The following is a 19,128-nucleotide window of genomic DNA, read 5'->3' as shown; positions in this document are numbered from 1 at the left end:
TCGTCATTCATCATCGTAATTATTCCTAGTTTTCATAGAGACAGAAACGATCGTATAACAAAAAAGATAAAAAGAAAAAAAAGATTAGTTGTAAAACCAAAAAGAAAAAGTAAGAAAAAAATAAATAAATGAATTAACAGTTTGAAATGATAATAATAATAATTATTATTATTATATTAATAATAATAATAATAATAATAATAATAATAATAATAATAAAAATAATAGTAATAGTAATAGTAATGATAACAACAATAATAATATTACTAATAACATAAAATAATAATAATAATAAAATAAATATAAAATAAACAAAAAAAAAATTGGACAGATTCGAGTAAGCGTTGGTGTCGACCTGGCAGAAGAGAGTATATATATATATATATATATATATAACTCTATACAGATACATAGAGAAGATTACGGTCCGCTCAAAACAACTATCTCGAATTGTGATATTCGGAGTAATAAATACTACATACGTACATATATATGTAAGGATTAAATAATCACGCTAAATGTTTTTCTCTTTCCATCTATCAAACTACCTACCTATGTATCACTCTATCTCTCTCTCTCTCTCTCTCTCTCTCTCTCTCTCTCTCTCTCTCTCTCTCTTTCTCTCTCTCTATTTCTCTTTTTCTCTTTGTTTCTCTATATCTCTATATTTCTATTCGTTTATCTTTTTATTACTTTTAATTTTTATTTAACATTTCTTTCTTAATCGCATTATAATACACACGGTGATACAAGATGAACTAACTAAGAGACTTGCACTTTTTGGTACCTGCAAACGACGTTCTAAATATATTTCAAGTATTAACTACGAATACCGTTGTTTTGGGCAAACCGAAACATCTTTATTATTAACTTAGCGAGCTATTAGAAAGATGATGATGATGATGATGATGATGATGAATTATAATATTAAGAATGTAGAATGTAGAATTGTATGATGAAATGAGCGAATGAGAGAGTTATGTAATATGTATATATATACATATTATACGTCTTATATATTATGTATATATACACAATTAAATATAATAATAATAACAATAAAATATTAGTATATTACAAATACATATATATATATATATGTATATGTATATGTATATGTATATGTAAATATGTATATATAAGTGTTATGCCAATAAATTGACGAACGTAATTTATGGATTATAACATGTAGAACATTAGTAGTCAAGTTTGTTTAGGATTCGTATATGAGAGAGTTATTTATAAAAATATTTTTCTCTCACTCTTTTATCTTTCTATATTTTTTTTTCTCTATCTATCAATATATCTCTATATTTATTTCCTATTTTTTTATATTTTTCTTTCTCTCTCTTTTTCTCTCTCTTTCTATCTATCTTTCTCTCTTTCTGTCTCTCTCATACGAAGAAATGACACCGAAATGAATAAACTGCCTTTCTCGACATATATGTATAAGAAAACAACTATGTATTATGTACTTCAACGATCATCGCAGAAAATTCGGGTTTGAGTTCGTTCAAAAGAAAAAAAAAAAAAAAAGAAAAAAAAAGAGAGAAAAAAAAACAAAGAAAAAAAGACAAAAAAAAGAAAAGATAAGGAAATTAATTCACATCGAAATTCTATTCGTTCGACATGTTAGGCATAACATTAAATGCAAAATGCAAAGTAGAGATTATATTACGTACATACATACACACGTACACACACAAATACACGTACACAGAGAGAGAAATGCGTTGATATCTTTCGTTTAGTAATTTATAATAATAGTAATAATAATAATAATAATAATAATAGTAATAATAATAATAATAATAATAATAATAATAATAATAATAATAATAATAATAAAGGAACGTTTTTAACGATGGACGATGGAACACGAATGCGAATAAATTAGCATCCGAAAGTGCCATAATTATTCTCTCTAATTAATTTTTTAATGTATTAAAAATATAAAACATACAAGGTGTTTACCATGAAACGTCCAGATCTTTTTTTTTTTGATAATAATATTCCAACGTTTCATTGTAGACATTCTGTAACACAGAACATTGATACATGCATACATACATAAATACATAAATATATAATTATATAATTACCTACGTACGTAGTTTTATAAATGATATAAATTATGTTCGATAGAGAGAAATTCGCGTAGCATATGTACGTTTTTTCAATATTTCGACATTTCGAATCATATTCGTGTTATCATACAGCATAATCGTCTGATTTAGACGGAGCTGTTTCTTATAGAGATAATATGAAGTAGTCATTAGATCGAAGAAAAAAAAAAACAAACAAACCACCAAAAAAAAAGAAAAAACTCGAGTTATGTAAGTAATATAATATTTGAGATGCACATTCGAATGGCATACTCAACGAAAACGTTAGCCTTACGATTAGTGTCGTATTCTAAAAAAATAACTTATAATATATATATATATATATATATATATATATATATAAATAGTATATACTTATAAATTACTTATCGTCTCGTTAGACATATGTATATCCAAATATACATACATACATACATACATACATACATACATACATACAACATATATATACATACAAAATATTACATTCTAAAAATATACATTAGAGAGCAAAGTGGCACATTTGTATTTTTATTAGATATATAAAAAGCACAACTATTTGTACCTATTCATTATTCTCTCGGTATGGATCATGCACGTTAGAGAAAACATTTAAATACAAGATAAATATATATATCTTATTGATATTCAATATAGATGTAAGAGATAATCTGTGTAATACAAACAAAAGTCACACACACACACACACACACATACGCGCGAGACAAAATATATTATTCCAAAATATTCCTAATGGATTTTAGAAATCCGATAAAAGTATGAGGAGTCCGAGATACCGTGCGTTTTAATTTATTTATTTATAGTAATAGGTCACGCCAGATACACGTAATAGAATATGTAAAGAAAGGAGATGTTCGACCCAAACGAGAATCTTTTCAACCTCTGACACAAATACATGCACGCACACGAACGCATCCATCTAACTTTCCTTTTAAATATTTTCTTTCTTATTACGAAATTACGAGATGAAAAAAGAAAAAAGAGAAAAGAAAGAAGAAGAATACAATGACGTTCACGTATTACGTTTTATTACAATAAAATATGCAATAAGATGAAAAGTGGAGAAAGAAAAATTAGAAGACAAAAACAAGAAAGAAAATTCACACTGGACCATTAGTAAACGATTAGAAAAACGTGTCGATGTATAAAAGCTCAACAAAAGAAAAAAAAAGAATAGAATGTTCTTCAAGTTTTGTTTTTCAATTTCGTTTTCCCGACTTTTGATTTTTCTTTTCTTTTTTATTATTATTATTTTATTTTATTTTATTTTATTTTATTTTATTTTTTTTTTTTTTTTAATTGTCAATCTCGATAATTAAGAAGAATTTCTTTTCCTTTCTCTCTTCCGACTATATAATTTTATAAAATTGTAAAACAGAATATATAAGTTAACGCGCGATGATATATATAGGTCAGGGCGCATTAGAGACCGCTGCTTTTAGATGCTATAAAATCTGCGAGAAGAATTAACAGAGCGTATTAACGAGCGATGATATTTTCTAGAATATTTTTTTCTCATTTAAGAAACTTCATTTCTTTCTTGAGTTCAAAGTGTCTCTGAATTTGCGAGACGTTTTTAACTTTTACTTAACGACTACATATTTGAACTTAATTTATTACGTTTACTATCTACATTTTTTTCGTATTATAAGCAACGCGATTTATAATATTATTATTACTTGTTCAATTTCTTTATTATATCGTAATAATTATCATTATTATTACTATTATTATTATTATTATTATTATTATTATTATTATTATTATTATTATTATTATTATTATTTATATTAATTATTATTATCGTCTTATTGGTATTATTAATAATTTTGTATAAAAACGTTGCGAATATTTGTTATTAAACGATCGAGAAAACAGGAATGTTCTGTCGAATGATTTAGATCGTAAGTAAATGAAAGAAAAAAAAAAGAATGGAAAGAAAAGAAAAATAAAAAATTAATAAGGAAAAAACAACTAAATGCTATTAAGTTCCTTGGACGATTATATTTTTAATTTTTTAATTTATTCCATTTACGATCTGAATTTTTCGCACGTTACGAGCAACGTTATTTTTGTATCGTGATAATTGTAATTACTATTATTCTTTATATTTATTATTATTATTATTATTATTATTATTATTATTATTATTATTATTATTATTATTATTATTATTATTATTACTATTATTATTGTGTTAATAATGATGCATAAAAATATTGCAAATATTTGTTATCAAACGATCAACGAAACGACAAAGTTCTAGATCGTAAGTGAATGAATGAATGAAAATGAATGAAAAAGAAAGAAAAGAAGATATAGTAAAATCCATTATCATCGAAGGCATTGAATGAAAAGTTTTAATCAGTATAAGACCGAAAACATCTACGCCTTTGATTATCAACGTATTGTGTTTATACGTTATATATATGATCTACGACACACATAGTAAATGTCAGTCATGATAAATGAAGCAAATTACCTTGTTTTTATACTAACGCATACACGCGCGCACTAATCTTTTACTTTTTTCTGTATTACGTATAATTCTTTCCGTAAGTTTACTTACTGATGTGTGTCAATTTAAATAGACGATAACATATCGTCGCTGATACGTATTTATCGATCATGACTGTTTAAAAAAAAAAAGAAAATGAAAAAAAATGAAAAAAAAATAAAAAGAAGAAAAAATGGACGAGAAAACAATAAAATGATATTAATAATAATAATAATAATAATAATAATAATAATAATAATAATAGTAATAGTAATAATACTAATGATAATGATAATGATAATAGTAATAATAATAATAAATTGAACGAGAATTGTGAAAAATGTCGTGATATCGCGATAACGGGGGAATTAACTATTATTGCTTGATACCATCTCTATGCCACCGTGCCTTCCATCGAAATGTTGCTCAATGATCGAAATCGTTTAACAGCTCTTTCAATCATTATAATTTACTTTTGTCATGTTACATCTTATATCTTTGTATTCAGAAAGAGAGAGAAAGAGAGAGAGAGTGTGTGTCATTAAAAAAAAAAAAAAATAATAATAATGTCGATGAATCTTTTACCGATCTTCGAGCAGGAAGTCCGTTAATTTTTACATTTTTTTTTTCGATATGAAGTTCATTATAAGAAAAAAAAAGAAAAAAATAAGCGTAAATAAACGATAAATGAAGGAATAAATCAATAAAAATGTTACGGAGAACTCATTAATCGTTAGGAAAATATATGCACTTTTTTTATTTTGATTTTTAATTTTACTGTTTACAAAATGCTCGAAGATCAAAGAACTTGTCGTTCGGGAGTACAGTGATTTCTTTTCTTTCCTCTTTTTTTTTTCTTTTTTCTTTTTTTTTTTCTTCTAAATATCAATGACACGAAAGGATCGTTCGATTTGATTATACGAAGGAAATATTTAAACATGAAAAAAGATGTTCTTTCGAGAGATTTTATTACATCACACAAACAATACACTAACTCTAGAATTTTATTCTCTTTCACAATGAAGAGAAGAAAAGAAAAAAGAAGAAAAGAAAACAAGAAACGAAGAATGGTAAAAATTTATTGTGTTCTCTCTGTTATTTACCCAGATATGTATGTCCAAAAAACGAGCTTTAAAAATGATCGCCAAAAAGGGACGCGCATTAACGAGAGTCTGTAATAAAGAGATTAAAAGTTTCCGAAATAAAAGTCTAAAGAAATATATCTGAAGAATATATATGTATGTATATACAAATATATAGGAGGGCAATTTTAAAAATTTGCAGCATTTTTCTTTTCCTTCTTTTATTTCGTTTTGTTTGTTATCTTCTTTTTTAAACGTACAAATAATATTCTTAAAGTGAAAAATAAAAAAATACAGTTACGAATTTTTCAAATTGCTCTAGTATATATATATATATATATATATATATATATATATATATATATATATACATATACATGTGTGTATATATGTATATATATATAGACATATAGATGTATGTATATACGTACATATTTATTCTACATACGATAAAATTATCTAATGAATTTTATAACAAGCTTATTTTTTCAGATGACCATCGTATTATTACATTTTGCAAATACAATCTTAAAGTTCTCCTTGTCATACTTAAGATGACTATCAATCTCAATTGGAAAATAAGTATGATATAATACTTAATATGGTTGCCAGATCTATGCTATAACTGATGATTACTACGAATTTAAAATGGATGAAGGATGAATAGGATATAACTTGAAAAATCGTTTTGTCATTTTTTTACTACAAAAAAATTTTTTTTTTCTTTTTTTTTTTTTTCATTCGAAAATAATTGTTCGAACGGACTATAACTTCGAAACAATTATTTTTTCTATTTTTGCATTTGGAATCCACCGTTGCAATATTTTCCGATTACTTGAAAACACCCGATATGTACTTATACGTATATATATATATATATATATATATATACGTATATATAGTATACCATATATATATATATATATATACCATTCAAAGTCAGTAATGATCTTATAAAGAGTAGTGGGGACAGAACAGGAGTATTATAAGAGTAATACTTTCCGGTTATCAGAGATAGTTACAATCCTTCCGTCAGTTTAGTCGAGTGAATCAAAGAGCGAAACGAAAAATTAACTTTTCAAGAAGTTTCATATAATCATAGATATACGCAAATACATTGATATTTGTACATAAATAAGTTTTGGCTTTAAAAAAAACTTTCATGGTCGAAAAGTGAAAAAATTTAGTATTCGCTTCATCTTTATTAAATTCTTGATAACTATGGCACCGACAGCTGATACATTTGGGTATGTATATAATATATATATATTTATTTTTTTTTTTTTGTTCAAAAAAGTTTATAGAAATTAATATTTGATAATTTAAACTTTTTATTATTTTGTTCAAAAAAAGATAGAATTTTACTTTCTATTATTTATTTATTTGAGATAATTTTCATAGTTTATATAAACATATATATACATGTATATGGATATAAAAAAAAAAAATCTGTATATATATATATATATATATGTATGTATAAATATATATCTTTTGTACAATAATTTGGCTTTCTATCAGAAAAATGTGAGCGCAAGTAAAACTCCTTATTCGATTTCGTAATGAGTGCAAATGTGAAAGTAACTGGCCTACTAAATATTACTCATTCTCCATTTCAAGTTTCTGCTGTTGTTTATACGCAGTTTTAAACAGTGTTTTATCTGTTTAAAAGTGATTACTTTATTATACATACATATGTTCATTCATTTATGCATGCATACATTTTCAAACCTCTTTCTAAATGTTTATAAAATTTTTTCATAAATATTTATAATTATAAAAAAATATTGAACTGTAATGTTGAAAATTGATTAGTTGACAAATTATTTACAAAAAATTTTTGATGATTCACGCAATTTTGATGATACTATGTTATAACAATATTATTTTGTTACCGAGCCCATTCATTCATCAAATTATGCTAATATATTACAGAATATTTGACGTAACTTTGAACAAAGGTAGTCTGAAGGTTGTCCATATTCATTTTGAATATTTAGTAAAATGAAAGTAGTTTTCTTAACTTAAAAGTTCGAAACACATTTCCTCACAAAAACTATTCACACAGAATTAAAAGAAAAGTAAGAGAAATAATAGCATTGTAAAGAATATTAAACGACTTTTCAAATGAAAAGTGCCCTATTGTCATTTAAAATTATTTTGAGGAAGTTATCATCTCTCTTGAAGAAAATTAGGTGAATTTATTTCTTGATAAAATTGCACATAGCATGATGAATCAATAGAGTTATCTTCGTATGTTTTATGAGACGCCATAAAACTTATATTGATAATAATGATAACGAAGCTAGCTTTAAAACAAGTATATGCATCATGTAATAAAAATATATAATAAATTATAACATTTTCTTAAAAAGAAATATTGAATAACGTCGATAATAAATCATCGAGACCGATAATAAAAAAAAAAAATATTGATTTTCGTAATATTATTATAAATAAAAAATAAAAAAGAAATATCGTAACATATGACGTATTTCTTGAAATGATAAAATGATTAAAACAATAATTTCAATTTATCGCGTATATTACTACTCACGTTTTAATAATGATCATATTGTACATATATAGATAGCACTATACTACATAAAAGTGATAAATAAAATATTTCTAGAAATAAGTTTCTTTTTAATAGAAAACAGCTGGTTTTAAAAGTTGATATATATGGTAGATACATATATGCACATGCATGAATGCATAGCTATTGTTCTCTATACATTGAGTAAGACTACGCCGGATAAGATGGAATTAATTTAATTGCATGAGTGTATTTTTCTCACGCTTATCATACTGTAGTATTCACCAAACGAATATATAACTATACATACGTACATACATATATATATATATATATACATATACATTCACACGTGTATATATATTGTATACAAGATGTCTACAAGATGTTCTCTCTATTATCCGTTAATTTAATTAAAAAAAAATAAAAAAAGAAAGAAAATCAAAAATTAAAATAAAATAAAACGAAATAAAATTATTATATAATGCGAAATTTAAATTCTCTTCTCATTAACTTTCAATTATAAATAAGCAAAAGATTTTTAATTGATACACGAAGTAACTTCGAAGTTACGTGAATGTAATATATATGTTAACATATATGAGACATACGTAGAAAAAATTTTTTCTTTTTTTAACTTCAACTTCATAGTTTCTTCAGTAATTTTCCTTGCTATCTATTGAAGAAAAAGGTTAATAAGCCTTGATTATATGTGTCATGAATATGATGTCTATGTATGTTGTCCATAAATGATTAAGCATCCGAATAATCAATGAAGATCTTATACTCAATTAATTTTAAAAAAGATAACTCATCATTCAACAAATCCAAATTAGACTCGTTAAATGTGCCTACGTCATAATTAAGGAATCTCTGATGTAATTTTCATTGATACTCCGACTTATGTCGTTACGTATTCGTTCGTTATAACAACTGGTAATACATAATAATAAAATTTAATTTCAAACTCTTTGTCAGATATATAATCGTGAAGAAAAGAAAATACTTTTGACACAATTTAAACAATATTAATTATATAAATAAATCAATTGTTAATATATAATAATTGAAGGACGAGGTCAAATGTTAAAAAAAGAGAAAAAATAAAGAAAAGAAGAATATTGCATTAATGATTCAATCGACGCATGGATGAGTCTTTATTTCTTAAATGAACGTCGTTATAAGATAATTTCATTGTTGCACGGTGATCTATGATTTACGTAATAATTTAACGATCTACGTTTTATGCGATGTAGCAGAAAAGATTATCTATGTAATTACATATACATGTACATACATAGACATATTATAACATCACTAGTTACAACTAATGATCTTATTTCGAGTGTCCATTTTAAATTCCGATTAGAGTTTACTGGCACATACGACTAATAACTAATGACCTATATTCCTAATTGATTGTACATAAGCGTTTCAATATGGATATGCTAAATAAAGCATGGAAGGTTGTTGTCACGATTATAGGACATACATATACATATACACATATCGTTCGTTCGTTCAACAAGCTCGTTTCGTTATATTAATCCTCTATAACGTTATATAACTTTGAAATCTGAATTTTTTTTTCATTTTTATCTCATTTTATGTGATTACAAATTTAATTGCAATCTTTAAATATTTCAGTAAATCGTACTTATCAGTATAGCATAATTATATTATATATAAGTATCATTATATTTAATTAAAAAATAATATATTTATATATATATATATATATATAAAATCGAATAAAATAAAATAAAATCTAACTAGAGAACAATGATTAGAGAAGTTGATTAGAGAAATGATTAGAAAAATGATACGTTCTAAATCAAATATATAAAATCCTTAAAATAACGTTTAATACTATTCGCTTTAATAGATTAAGGGAAATATAAAGACGTATAAAATCGATGCTTATGTAAAATGAAAAAGAAAAAAAGAGAAAAAGCTGATGGAAAAATTATGTTCATTTCTCTCTCTCTCTCTCTCTCTCTCTCTCTCTCTCTCTCTCTCTCTCCCTCTCCTTTTTCTCACTTTGATATGTCTAAATGTATAGATGAACGTATGTACGTGTTACTCGCTCGAGAGATGACAGTGCAATAATTGAACATTACTAAGAAAAATGTACGTAACATAAGTGCTGTAAAATTGTGCAACCATATGTAATATATATGTATACACACATATATATATGTCATAAGTGTGTGTATATATTTATACACATATCAACAAATAAATAAAGTTATCTTATCTTTGAAAGAAACAATGGCTTTTGTAAAAAGTACAAAATAGAAAAAAGATTCTTTTTTTCTTATTTGCTACTTTTCTTCTTTTTCCATTTTTTTTCTTATTAACAAATAAAAAAAATAAATTCTACTTCACGTTTATCTGAAGATAGACGTTTCCATATGCATATATGGAAAATAATACATCGAAATATTGCTAAGCCATATCTTCTTTTTTGTTAAAATTTGCAGAGAAAATGTCATAGGAAAAAGATAAATATGCAAAATTTATATTTTGCCATTTATATTTTTTTTTTTGCAAGGTCAATAATGCAAATAAAGTTTGCAAAATATTTTTATCATGTTTTTGTACATGATAAAAATCTATTTATATAAATATTACTTATCTTCGATAGTTTTATTTACGACAAGAAAAAGAAAAAAAAAAACAAAATTTTTAAAATATTCGGAAACTTTTGCAGTGTCGCTTTATTTAATAATAAACGACAACGAGTGAGTTCTAATGAGTGAGCTTCTTTAAGACACATATGCTCATTTTATTTGCATTCAGTTTCAAATATGTAAGACTTCTTACTGTTATATTTTTTTAATTAAGGACATTGAATGGATAATGGATATTTTTCTATATTTCAAGGGATACCAAATCTACTGTCGACTTGACGATTAATGGTACACCATACACAGGTACAAATTATTTTATACAAGATTATAAGTGCGATTCGGATCATTGAAAAAAATTCGATTTTACCGATTGAAAGAAAATAATTAAAAAAAAAAAAAAAAATATAGAATACCGAATAACTAATATAATTTTAACTTTAACAAAGAAATAAATATAATTATTCGAATAATAATTCTAAAATTTTTTACAATTTGAATGGCAATGCAATCAATACTTCATGACAATCACATTTCTCACTTTGCCGCTGTTAAATTTTTTACGAAAGATAAATAAAAAATTTTATACAAAATTGTTTTGACAAAGAAGAAAACTCTCTTTTTATTCTATTAAAAATAAACTTCACTTGATGACTTTCAAATAAATATTATAAACGTTTTTTGAGAATAATTATAAACTGAAAAAAAGATATTTAAAAAAATCATCCCTACTTAGACTATTATGTATGTATCTTTACGTTCTTATTGATGATTCCTTTGAAGAGTTATTCTCCCTTATTATCACGTACATATATATGCATGTACCAAATTAAATTTAACTTAATTATTTTAAATCTATCAACTCATTTTCCTTCTTCTCTTTGCCACCGTTCTAAATCTTTCTCACATACGCTTCCATAATTTTCCTTTCCACAAATTTTGCATAATCTTTCGCCAAGTCCCTCCCATTATCTCTCCTCCGTCATCTCACTGCCTAGTTTAAACCTTGTGATCCTTTTCCTCTCTTATTCTCTCTCTCCCCTCGTCAACCCTTTTTCTAGATAATTTGGCACCTCTTGACCCTCATTCATTAGCCTTGAGTAGTCCCATTTGTGAACCTCCTCTCTTCTCTATCTTCCCTCTTTTAATCTATTAAATAAAGAGATTATAAATACTATTGAAAGTAACTGTAAACTAAAGAAAAAAAAAAAAATTAAAGAAAAGAAAATCTTACTTATCATTTAATCAGATGAATTTTTTATATTACAAATACTGTTGAAAATAATTATAAATTAGAGAGGAAGGTATTATAAACAAGAAAAAAAAAGATATAAACCCTATTTAAATTATTATTTAATTAAATAATAATAGATACGCTAATATAAAAACAATATGAAAATAATACAAAATAATACAAAAATAATATAAAATCCAACGAGTTATTATTATTATTATTATTATTATTATTATTATTATTATGATTTTAGTATCCGAAGATGTTCCGGCAGATACATCTCTAAACGTTTTTATTCGTGATCATGCGAAATTACGAGGTACAAAATCTATGTGTCTTGAGGGTGGTTGTGGTGCTTGTATTGTTGCTGCAACAGTAAAAGGACAAACCATGGCAGTCAATTCCTGTCTTGTACCTATTTTTATCTGTAACGGGTATGTATTTTTACTTTTAATTATTAATAATGTTACGACTGAATATAGATAGAATTTATTAGATTAGAATAATATTAAAAATATTTTATTTTATTTTATTTTTTGTTCTTTATTCATAGATGGGCAATTGAAACTATTGAAGGTATAGGCAATAGAATGAAGGGATATCATCCCATGCAAGCAGCCTTAGCAGACATGAATGGATCACAATGCGGATATTGTTCATCTGGCATGGTCATGAATCTTTATAGGTCAGCACGACAATTTTATAAATAATAATAATAATAATAATAATAATAATAATAATAATAATAATAATAATGGTTGCAGAAAGAATAGTGAAATTTTATCATTGATTTATTTATATTGGATTATTTTATAGTTAAACAAAAATTATTTGATGCGTGAATTTTTTTAGACATTAGGAATCATCAATTTTTAATTGATCAATCTTTATTGATATATAATATATATATATATATATTTTTTTTTTATTAATCAAATTAATTATAAATTTTCAGTCTTTTGAAGGATAAGAAACAAACAATGAAAGAAATTGAGAATTCATTTGGTAGTAACATTTGCCGATGCACAGGTTACAGACCAATTTTAGATGCATTCAAATCTTTTGCTTCTGATGCACCACCTAAGTTAGTGAAAGCCATTCAAGATATCGAAGTAAAAACAATTTTTATTCATTTATAAATAATTTATTTAAAAGTAAATTCTAAATGACGATGACCCTTATGTATATATATTTTTATTGTGCTTTACAGGAAGCTTATAAAATAAAAAAATGTCCAAAAAATGGATTGCCTTGCTTAAATGGACAATCTTGTGGTCTAGAATTCTCAACACCTGTCTCAATGAAATTAGAGAACGCAGATTTTCACAAAGTACTTTCGGTGGACCATCTCTTCTCGACGTTTCAAAAATATCCGAATTCTACTTATATACTGAATGGTGGAAACACTGCTCATGGTTCGTTTTGTGAATCATTTTAAAATTTGGGAAGATAAGACAACGAATGGAAAAATATTTTTCGTGAAAAAAAAAGAATGAACAAAAGAGCATGAAAAATATTTGTTCATAAAAATAGAAAAGTGAACGGAAACGAATGACAAATATTGTTCGTGAACAAAAAAAAAAAATGTAGGATACGAAGAAAAAATATTATTCATAAAAAAAAAGAAAGAAAAAAAACAAATTATGAACAATTCTTCTTCTTCTAATTTTAATTATTATCGAAATCTATCAGCCGATTTAAATAATCAATTCAATATTGCAGGTGTTTATCGAATTGAAAAACCAGATATTTACATTGACATAAACGATATTCCCGATTTGCGTCGAATAGAAAAATCAGAAAATCATTTGACACTTGGTAGCAATGTGTCCCTTACAGTGGCGATGAATACATTTGAAAAATATTCGAAGGATAAGGGCTTTGAATACTTACGTCATTTGGCTCATCATATCGATCTAATCGCAAGTGTGCCAGTCCGTAACGTAAGTAATCGTTAAAAAGCGACACATTTATGTCAGAAAATAAATGTAAAATAAATCAAACGATCGAATAAGAAAAAGAAAGAAAAAAAAATATTCTTTTAGATCGGTACCATCGCTGGTAATCTCATGATCAAACACAAACATCATGAATTTCCATCGGACTTGTTCCTCATGTTTCAAACTGCTGGTGCACGCATACACATACGTGAGTTAATAATTATCTAACAATAAATAGAATATTTTTTCTAATCACAATTTTTAATTTTATCATTTAGGAAATAAATAAGTATAATTTTATTCCAATAAATTTTTTTATTTATAATTTATATTAATTAAAATCGATTACTTATGAATCGTAATCAATCGTTAAATAATTAATAACACATTATCTTGTAAATAATAGTCGAAAGTCCTGGAAATAAGATCGAGATGACTTTGCTAGAATTTCTTGAAAGTGATATGAAACACAAGATTATATACAGTGTTGTCCTTCCGCATCTCGACAGCTCTTACGAATTTAGATCTTACAAGGTAATTACATATAAAAATTAGATCATTTTTATAAATTTAAAAATGATGCAAAAATTTAATTATTATATATTATCTAGATCATGCCAAGAGCTCAAAACGCGCATGCTCACATTAACGCTGGTTTCTTGTTCAAATTGGATGGAACAGGAAAAGTTATGGAGAAGCCTAACATTATAATCGGTGGAATTAGAGAAGATTTTGTGAGTAATAATTGATGAAATCAAACGTGAATATTTTTAACAAAGTTTTAATACGACATTTGTCCTTGCAGATGCATGCAAATAAAACTCAAGATTTTCTTGTTAACAAATCGATATTCGATAAGAACGTTGTCAAATCTGCTATTGATACATTGGACAAAGAATTAAATCCAAATCACGTTTTACCTGATTATTCGCCAGAATTTAGAAAAACTTTGGCCGAAGGATTATTTTACAAGGTATAGTTAATTATATAAAAACAGTAAAGGGATTTATTATCATTAATCAACGATTACTGATAAGATTAGTTAATTAAGATCCTTCGAAAATTGACTATATTAAAGATTCTTTAATTCTTTTTTTTTTTTTTTTGTTAATATTTTAATATAAATTACTTATAAATAAACTTTTATTCTAGTTTATATTAAGTATAAGACCACAGAACATCGATCCAAAACTTCGAAGTGGTGGAACAATTTTAGAACGCGAATTATCATCAGCTAAACATGATTTCGATACCGATAAAAACATATGGCCATTGAACAAACCTATTACAAAAAGAGAAGCCATTTATCAAACCTCAGGAGAAGGACAATACGTAAATGATATAATGCCTTTGAAGGATGAAGTTTTCTGTGCTTTCGTTGTCACTGAAGTGGCTAATGGTAAAATCGAAAATATTGATGCCTCGAAAGCTTTGGTATGTTATTATCGAAAAATAAACGTTGAAGATAGTGATTGAAATTACTGAATTGTTGATATTTTCAGGAAATGAAAGGAGTGGTGGCTTTCTTTACAGCAAAAGATATTCCTGGAAAGAATATATTCATTTCAGGTTCTAGCAATCTGATGATGCTCAATGAAGATGAAATGGTAGGGTAAAACTTTTTATCGATCCTTTTATATGATTAAGTCGTTTCTTTACACTACAATCTACAACAAATATTTTTCTGTCTTTTCTTTATAGTATTTATAATATTAAATGTTAAATAATAATACATATATATATGTATATATATAATTTAAGTAACTTTCATTATCACCAGCTACAATAATTTAACAAAAAATTTATTGTCCTTAGCTATTTGCGGATAGTACAATATTATACGCTGGACAACCAGTTGGCATAATAGTTGCAACAACTAATACTCTTGCAAACGAAGCTGTGAAGAAAGTAAAAGTAACATATACCGATGCATTGAAAACAAAACCAGTATTAACCATCGACGACGCTTTAGCTACTAATGATAAAACCAGGTTATTCCAAACTGCACATAATCCAGCAAAAGATAAAGGTAATTAAAATAATTAATCTATTTTTAGCAAGTATCATAGGAATAGTCTAAATTTTAATAATATTATTTATAGGTAAAAACACGAAACAAGTTATCAAGGGCTCGTTCTCTTGCGGTTTTCAATATCATTATACCATGGAAACTCAATCTTGCGTTTGTATTCCAACCGAGGATGGGATGGATGTTTACCCAGCAAGTCAATGGATGGATCTTATTCAAGTTTCAATTGCTGAATGCCTTGGAATTAAAAATAATAGGTATGAGAATTAGGTATTTTCACTTGATAATCCTAATTTTTATTGCTTACTATAAATTAGCATCACTCAATGAAAAATTGTCTTTCATTGATCACTATCATTCATAAATCTACAAAAACAATATATAAAAATTATTGTATAATCAAGTAATTATAACTTGTACGTATAATTTTTAATTAAATAGATGAATCTTTATAATATTTTTTTTTCTCAGCATCAACGTCAACGTGAGACGTTTGGGTGGTGCGTACGGAGCAAAAATTTCACGATCAGCTCAAATAGCCTGTGCGTGTGCTCTTGCATCTCATAAACTTAATCGACCAGCAAGATTCATTTTGTCGATTGAAAGTAATATGATAAGTGTCGGCAAGAGATATTCCACTAAACAGGAATACGAAGTTGGTGTAAACAATAATGGACGTATACAGTATTTGAATTCAATACATTGGGGTAATGCCGGCTGTAGTTTTAATGAGTTGCATGCGCCAGTTGTATTGCATCATATGGGAAGGTATATATATATATATATATATATATATATATATATATATAATATAATTATATCGATAATAAAAAAATTATTTTAATAAAATGATCGAATTAATAATTTTCTAATAATTGATCGAATACACAGCTGTTACGATCCTAACCGATGGTCCTGTGATGGTTTCGAAGTTAAAACGGATCTCCCGTCCAACACTTATTGTAGAGCACCAGGTATGTTGAATCCTTAAACAATTTTTTATAATATTATGATTTGTAACAAACATTCTCTTTGAAACAGGATCTACGGAAGGTATCAGCATGATAGAGAACATAATGGAACATATAGCTGCAAAAGTAAACAAAGATCCTCTTGAAGTTAAATTGATAAATATGAACCCAGAGGATAAGGGTGTGTTGGAACCCTTGATAGAAGATTTGAAGAAATCTGCTGATTATGATTCGAGAAAGAGAGCAGTTGAGATGTTTAATAATGTGAGAAACGAATCTTTTGAGATCCAATTAATACGTAATGTATAGATCCATCCGTCAGTGTTGATTTTTTATATTTTACATATTGTCTAGGAAAATCGTTGGAAAAAGAAGGGAATGGCTTTGGTACCAATGAAATATCCTCTCATGTATTGGGGACAATTTAATGCTATGGTTACCATTTATGCACGTGATGGAACTGTTTCTATTTCTCATGGTGGAACCGAATGTGGACAGGGCATTCACACCAAGGTAACAATGTCAAAATTAAAACAAAAATAATTCTATGATATAACGAATTAAACCGACCAATATTATTTTCTCTTTTTAATCGTTAGATCTCTCAAGTAGCAGCATATATTCTAGGTATAGATCTAGAACTTGTTAAAGTCAGACCAAGTGATAATTTTACTGCGCCTAACAATTCCGTCACAGGTGGTAGTATCACTAGCGAATCTTGTGCTTACGTAAGTTTTACTTTTTTTTTTTTTCTTTTTCTTTTTTTGTATAAGTAGTACGATTGTTAATTTTGAAGATTATTAAATTTTGTTGACCTTAGGCGACCATGATGGCCTGCAAAGATCTTTTATCAAGATTAGAACCTATCAGAAAAGAATTAAACAAGCCAACTTGGCAGGAATTAGTTATGGCAGCGTATATGAAGGACGTTGATTTGTGTGCTCGTTACATGTAAACAACAAAGATTATTTTTTTATTTCTTTGGATAACTTATTCGTATCTTCAAGAAAAGACGATAATTTTATATTTATGTTTTTCTCAGGTTTACATCAAAAGACGTAACGCCTTATAACATTTATGGTGTAACCATCGCAGAGGTTGAAGTTGATATGCTTACAGGACAACATCTTATACAAAGAGTTGATCTGATAGAAGATACTGGTGTCAGTCTTAATCCTGAAATTGACTTGGGTCAAGTTGAAGGTGGTTTTATTATGGGAATGGGATATTGGACTTCTGAAGATTTGATTTACGATCCTAAAACTGGCGCATTAACGAATTATAGAACTTGGGTATGCTTATACTGAATTTAAAGTATACCTGAGAAAAAATCTAATTTTACATATCAATGATGTTTATGTTTTTATTTTCATGTAGAATTACAAACCTCCTGGAGCTAAAGATATTCCAGTCGACTTCAGAGTTTCATTTAGAAGGAATACACCGAATCGATCAGGTGTATTAAGGTCTAAAGGTAAATACATGTGATAATAATAATTTATAAGTTTATAATTTATTGTAAATAAATTATATTACAGCAACTGGCGAACCTCCATTATGTATGGCTTTCGTAATTCCTCTTGCTATTCGGCAAGCTTTAAATGCTGCAAGATTAGAATCTGGAAAATCTGACTGGTACCAACTAGGTAGAAATCATTTATATTAAGAATTGGTTTCAATCAATTATTTTAGAAATATATATATATATATATATATATATATATATGTATAATAATCATATTTAAAATTTTGTAGATGGTCCTGTTACTACGGAAAAAATTCTTCTCTCAAGTCTAACTAATAAAGAATTAATGACGCTGTAAATTTAAAAATAGTAGTAGCAATAGAAGATACAAAATAAAATAGTAATATTTTTAAATATAGAGAGTATATATAAGTAACAAAGAATATATATAGATAATAATTTTTACATTTATATACAAGCTGTAATATTAAAATGGAACAATAAAGTTTTGAACAGGGTGTATATATTCAATAGCATTTTGTACAAAACAATAGTGAATAAATATATTACTTTGGCTTTTTGCTGGTTTTGATTAAAATTTTATATATATATACGTAT

General features: G+C 26.2%; 1 protein-coding gene across 2 annotated transcripts; it reads left to right on the top strand.

Moving 5' to 3' along the window:
• The first annotated feature begins 6,714 nt into the window (after positions 1-6,714).
• Positions 6,715-19,086, top strand: LOC122630437 (xanthine dehydrogenase/oxidase-like). Of its 2 annotated transcripts, none has more exons than XM_043814926.1 (25): positions 6,715-6,952; positions 11,128-11,177; positions 12,359-12,539; positions 12,659-12,790; positions 13,061-13,217; positions 13,316-13,520; positions 13,828-14,048; positions 14,151-14,253; positions 14,452-14,579; positions 14,657-14,779; positions 14,851-15,018; positions 15,198-15,479; positions 15,548-15,652; positions 15,861-16,074; positions 16,148-16,331; positions 16,546-16,842; positions 16,966-17,048; positions 17,116-17,309; positions 17,400-17,558; positions 17,645-17,773; positions 17,866-17,996; positions 18,088-18,337; positions 18,423-18,519; positions 18,584-18,691; positions 18,801-19,086. In XM_043814926.1, exons 1-25 carry the CDS (start codon positions 6,927-6,929, stop codon positions 18,866-18,868), a joined length of 3,795 nt encoding a protein of 1,264 aa, XP_043670861.1. In that variant the 5' UTR covers positions 6,715-6,926; the 3' UTR covers positions 18,869-19,086. The 2 variants fall into 2 exon arrangements, with proteins under 2 accessions (XP_043670861.1, XP_043670862.1); XM_043814927.1 differs by lacking the exon at positions 6,715-6,952 and adding an exon at positions 11,034-11,053.
• The last annotated feature ends 42 nt before the right edge of the window (positions 19,087-19,128 follow it).

Source organism: Vespula pensylvanica, chromosome 7 (assembly GCF_014466175.1).
Source record: "Vespula pensylvanica isolate Volc-1 chromosome 7, ASM1446617v1, whole genome shotgun sequence".
In the NCBI taxonomy this organism is placed as follows: Eukaryota; Metazoa; Arthropoda; class Insecta; order Hymenoptera; family Vespidae; genus Vespula; species Vespula pensylvanica.
This window is presented reverse-complemented; position numbering and strand designations above follow the sequence as displayed.